A 6,035-nucleotide genomic window follows, 5' to 3' on the forward strand; every position below is an offset into this window, starting at 1 on the left:
CTCATGCTCCCAAAGTTTTCACCCATACAGAGGTTACTGCAGAATATATCTATGTTTTATTTTCATTGCAATGCTTGCTTCTTTCATCTATTGCTAATTCTTGCTTAGCTCACGTCAGCCTTATTGCCCTCCAAAAATGAATCCATATCAAGTGCACTCTTAAATGGAATTTCCATTTCAGTTTCCATGTTCTCTTCTGATGGGTGTTGACACAAGTTTTCACAAGTAAAACCTCAAAGAAGTGGAGACATTTGTGCTTTTATCAAAATGACACTAATTCTCCAGACGAGAATGAAAGGCATGGGTTGAGAAGCATCCAACTTTGATCAAAAGACAAATTCCCTAAAGCTACCAATGTTGCCAAAATATCTCAATCAATGGAGCGTATATGAGACCTAATAGAGACTCTCATGATCAAGTTATGCTTATGCCTTATTGAACAGCTCGATTTGAAGAAGAAGAAAATTTCCCACAGTGAGTATAGTCTTCCACAAATGCCTAAATAAAAGAGCAAAATAACATTTGCGATTTGGCCATTTGAAAGAAATGTGCAAGTAGGAGTATATTTTAGCTTGCACTCCCATATAGTTTACACCAAAATATTTCAATGCAAAATTGAGACTAGTAACCTATGCTTTGAATTAGTTCGAAAGAATCTTTTATTCTATGGTTGTTGAAAAGAATTCTCCTATTAAATCTTGTGATAATTTAAGAAAATGATGAGGAAACAATTTAACCTAAAATTTCGTCAAGGGCATAAGCATATGTCAGTCAAAGAAACATGTGCATGAGCTAATAACTCTCTATTATCTTCAAAGGCCAAGGCAAAGAAGGCAACTTCGTTAAGCATGAAATCAAATGCAGTTAGACATTCTGGTGGTAAGATAACCATTTGGAGGCCTCAAAGAAACATGTGTATGAGCTAATAGTTCTCCGTCACCCTCAAAGATGTGTGTAGCTATGGCCAAGTCAAAGAAGGCAAGTTCTTTAAGCATGAAATCAAATGTAGTTAGATATTCTGGTGGTTATTGTAAGATGACCATTTGGAATCCTCATCTCGGAAGTTGCTTCCTAAAATGGGCCCTAATAAGCAAGGTAAGAAGGGCAGGAAAATTCCTCATCTCTCAATTGGAAACGATGAAGAGATAGATTGCATTCCAGAGTTGGATTCCAGGGCACTTCTAGGAAAGCTGATTTGTTGACTCAAGAAGCCTGGCTTAACATCAAGAGTCAAGTTGGGTGTTAAGACTATTGCATTTCTTTATTCTTGTTCAAGATTTGGTTGAAAAAAATTGGCCTTGTAACTTCTAAACACTCTAGGCTTTTAAAATTTGGTTGGATCTAAGAGGGTAATTGCACGTTTGTTAAAAGCAAATGGAGTGTAAAGCTTATTGTTGGTTCGAAGCTTGTTAATGAAGTGGTTTTAGATGTTTCTTCTTTGGCTGTATGTGGTATTTTATTTCCCAGCCCCATCATAAATGACCAAAAAGCAATGCACTATTGGAAGGGCAACCAAGCATCAACTCATGAAAGGCAGAATGAGTTTTCTCTTGTTTTCTTAAAAAGAAAAAGAAAAGCTTAGGCAGCTCTGCAATCTTCATAAGATGTCAAACGGAAACACAAGGATCATTACCTTAGAGACAACTAATGTTGATTAAGTCCCTCCATGTTTGGGCACTTCCTCATTATTATTTCAAGCAATTGAAGACAAAAGTGCTCCAGATTTTGGCTAGGTTTTATTTTGCACTGCAAGGTGAGCTTGCATAAATGTCGTCAATTGAGGGTTTCATCCTCCCTCACCTGTTGAGTCTATCAAAATTTTAGGCACCAAGGTGAGGCATATTTGTGTATGGTTCTAGGATTTTACTTCATGGCTCTAATTAAGGAGTTTTTGGTAAAAGGGCAAGATCTTGGATGCTGGAGTGTGTATTGGATGGTATGGGACATCAAAGTGGAGACTTTGGCAAAAGGGAGAAGCAAAATTTTGAGTGTTCTAGTCTCCATGGAAAATTCACTGATAACCACATGCACAAAATTTGAAATAAACACTTTGCAGAAACTAGAAAGTGACAATTTGAACTAGCAATAAATAGGCATCACGTGGCAGACTAAACTTCATTATTTTGATATTTTTTGCTTTATACTGCATTGTAATGTTATGTACAGACATTGCAAACACAAATGAATTATTTTATGCATTCAGAGGGCATGTACAGAAATTTAGACAGCGTTCTATGCAAGTTTCTGTTTTTAAAAGGTGACTTGCAAAGGCAAATAGCAGGGATGGCTTGTGAGAGTTCTTAAGGGCCATTGAAGCAAAATATTAGAGATAGTTCGTCAAGCTTGTGGGGCATAGATCTTTTATTGCCACTTGGAGTAGGTTTAAGTGAGAATTGCTCACATTTTCTGAAGTTTTCTCCAGGGTATATCTGTGTTTTACTTTCATTACAACATGCTTGTCTCTCTCAGTAGTTGCTAGTTCACTTCAATCTTTATTGTACTCTAAAATGAAACTGTAATTGATGAGCTATCAAATTGAATTCCATCGGATATCCAGGCTTTATCTGACGAGAAAGTCAGAGGGAGTTCGGTAAGGCTCATCCCATTCCCAGAATTTCCTGGATATCTGAGAAGATGTCTAGGCCCCAAGGATACAACCCAAGAAACAGAAGCCCCAACTAATTTATAATTTGTTATTTTGTTGGTGTACTTGTCTATTATTACTCGAAACCAAAATAGATTATACTTTTAAATAGTTTCTGAATCTAGAAGAAACTTGTAATTCTCATACATAGCAATGCATAGCCTTCAAGACAAATTATTTATATTCCGGTTAAGATGACCTCTACACTGTGAAAATAAACATTGATCAATATAAAACAAATTATTTATATTCTGGTTAGGATGACCTCTACACCTTGAAAGTAAACATTGATCAATATAAAGAATTATGACTGTAGGCCTTGAATATTGAAAATAGTGGTCCAGACTCCATCATATAAAATGTGTGTGTGTGTGTGTGTGTGTGTGTGAATTGTCATGAATTGCTCTTAAAAATAAGTTTCTGAAAATGAAATAATGCGACATTTTCATACATAACATATTACAACAACAATGACAAGGTCACAAATACCCACTATCTGGTCCACCAAGTTCTGCAACAGCATCTACAAAACGCTCATGTAAGTCAGGAGTCCATCGCAAGCGTTGTTTTGATGATGCCATTCCAGAAGTAACAGAACTATTCATTGCATTGTTTGAGCCCACTGGTACTACAGCTCTTTCATGCTGATCGGGAACTTGGGACCTGGGGGGCATCAAACTAACTGCTGGATATTTCCTTGCATTGTACATCTTCAACAAACTGCAACGATGAGCAATGGAAAAGTTTGTCAAACAACCACAAGAAAAATTGGAGAATCCTTCTACCATATGATGGATCATAAACAAAAGTTAGGAGAAAACAGTGAAGTAGATTCTTAGTGATACCATAGTTGTTCCAGTTTGCAAAGTAGCCTGTAGATAGGACAAAAACAAATGTTTCTCCTTTTCTGGTTGTGCCATTTCTCTAATACGTAGCTAACTTCCAGAAAAAGCATACAGTAGTGATCTAATACAGTAGAAAATTATCCTGAACAAGTGGGCAAAAGGTAGCACTGACAACAAACCTACCACCAAACAAGAATTCTAGAGGATTCGCTGTATGTCTACATTCAAGATTCAGGGATGAAAGTTCCACTTCTAACTTTTCTAAAACAGAAACTTATTAGGCCAAATAAAGAATGTGCTCAAAGTTACCAATTACCCTCTCCAGAGTCTCAACTTCTCCGTCAAAATAAAAAGCTCAGTTTTAAAATGAAATAAAGATGGCATACATTAAAAGCCCAGGGTTTAAAGACAGGGGGACAAGTTTCAAATAAACCTGCAGTTTATTCACAGGTCATTAAATAACCCACAAGTTTTTTTCTAGCATTTTCCAAAAATAAAACCAAGGTTTATGAAAAAACCAGCCATCTGGTTGAATTCAGCATATCCCAACCCCAGGTAAAGAATACCTATGGGTTTCTCCCAAATAATTACTACACATCAACAGATTTCACCTCTCACTCTACAAAGGCACACAAATACTACTTCACTGGACAGATCAAGTTTGTAATGAATGCTAAATGCAGGTCTCTCTAATGGCAAGATTTACCATGATCTCACAATCATAGTGTTGAAAATCAGTGGAAAGCAGAGATCCAATTTGCAGGACACGCGGCTCTTCAAAATTGAAATCAAATAACATTGTGGCAAAGCCCGAACTTTAAGGGACAAACAGTGCTGATAAAAATTTATGGGTTCGAATCCTACCTGGTTCATGACTTACTATGAGTTTTGACTGCAAATCAATGTTGGGATCCAAACTCCTTGCAACAAAATGGAAGAACAAGCAAAGAAGATGTAGCAACATACAACCTTGACACCTAAGTCTGAAGATGAAAAAATGAAATGATCAAAAAGAACTCTTCCAGATGACCAGAGATAAAAAGGATTTTTTTTCATCCGGACGATGCATCTCTTAGTGTGATAGAAAACTAAGGTTTAAAGTCAGGAGTTCTACATAGGCTGAAAATCATTTTATTTTATATTTGCAATTTTAGAACCTTTGAAACACTAATAGGTGTCTATGTTTACAGCTGGTTTTAAAGCTCAACTAGAAGTGCACTTCGGCATAATTGCCAGCTACGGAACAACTGTTACAAAATAACACGCACTTCCACTCAGCAACACAGGTCTAAAAACTAAATCTCTAGCAAAAACAATGTTAAGGGTTTTACTGCGCATTCAAACTAAATACAACTACATATCAAACACAGGGATACTCGTCTAGTAACCCGCAAATACTGCGTTCAGCTTAGACAACAGGAGAAAAATCACTGTTTTTGCTTAAGAATCCTCACAAATTGTCCAAGAAACCCTAGAATTAAATCTCCAAACCCCACCTAGCTCGAAACCACAAAGACGAGTGAAAGACAGCTAGGCACAAATGCCGTACGAGAACGGACTGTTTCAGACAGTTACAACTAAAACCAGACACAGTAACGTCATTTAATATAATCTATCAAGTATTGAAGGCCATAAGCCCATCAAAATGTAGAAGAAAAAGCACAGAATTAAGCCAAGCTGAGGCTTTCGGCTCTGAGATCACTTACCTTTATGAATTGCTTGTGGCAAGGGTCTCCGATTACTGATCATCGTACGCTATTTTCTCGCAACCCTTTCTAAATATGATTTTATGGATGTCAAACAAAGCGCAAAATCCGAGAGATTCAACCCGGTCTTGCCTAACCCTGGTCAGACGGAGGTTACAACGTCTGCGTTAAAAGGCATGCAATCGGCAAGATTCCCCGTTTCACCTTTAACTCTGGTTAGGTTGGATTGGTCCTTGTGTTCCGCTAGGTCAAACATGTAATTTTTTAAGCAGAATAAATGGTTGATACACGTGTGCCTTCCTTGTTGGCCCCACGATCGTTGGGATGGTATAAGTTGGCAAATTTGCCATCTAGTGTTTGGCTGGCATATTCCATGGAATCTTGGTGCGGTTTTGTCCTTTTCTATGCTTAACATGTAAGTTTTATTATTATTCATTTTATTTATTATTTATTTGGATAGTATGTAAAGTTTTTATTATTATTTATTAGTATTGTTTATTCATTATTTTGATAGTATGTAAGGTTTTTGTTTTATTTGCAATTTTTAATTCCCTTAACTTTTGTTTTGTGTTTCTTTATACTCAAATAAGTTGAGATTAGGATAACAAATGTGACTGAAATAACTATCTTTTGCGAACTTTGAAAGGTCATGTATGGTGACTTCTTGTGACTTCTTCCTTGCTCCAAAGTTCATATTATTTTTTCTTTACATTGATTTCCAAGAAATTTTTGGTTTTTACCATTTTTAGTATTAGGTTTTGATTATATTATCAAAGAAGAATTTGGAAAGTGTGTAACAAACAAGGAGGAGGATATGGAGAGTGTGTAACAAACAAGAAC

At 36.4% G+C, this 6,035-nt stretch overlaps 1 protein-coding gene across 2 annotated transcripts in view; it reads right to left on the reverse strand.

Annotated features, from left to right (window-relative positions):
* LOC149579583 (uncharacterized) overlaps positions 1-5,284 on the reverse strand; it is a 30,660-nt gene extending 25,376 nt beyond the window's left edge. Inside the window, exons 1-2 of one of the 2 annotated variants that reach the window (XM_089786042.1) lie at positions 5,196-5,284; positions 3,138-3,364 (exon numbers count right to left, since the gene is read on the reverse strand). In XM_089786042.1, coding sequence (XP_089642168.1) covers positions 3,138-3,354 — 217 coding nt within the window. In that variant the 5' untranslated portion in view covers positions 3,355-3,364; positions 5,196-5,284. Of the gene's footprint in view, positions 1-3,137; positions 3,365-3,489 lie in introns of both variants that reach the window. The other variant, XM_089786035.1, reaches the window with a different exon arrangement.
* Between the last annotated feature and the right edge of the window lie 751 nt (positions 5,285-6,035).

Source organism: Cupressus sempervirens, chromosome 1 (genome assembly GCF_028749045.1).
Source record: "Cupressus sempervirens isolate cs-2001-9-10 chromosome 1, ASM2874904v1, whole genome shotgun sequence".
Lineage (NCBI taxonomy): Eukaryota > Viridiplantae > Streptophyta > Pinopsida > Cupressales > Cupressaceae > Cupressus > Cupressus sempervirens.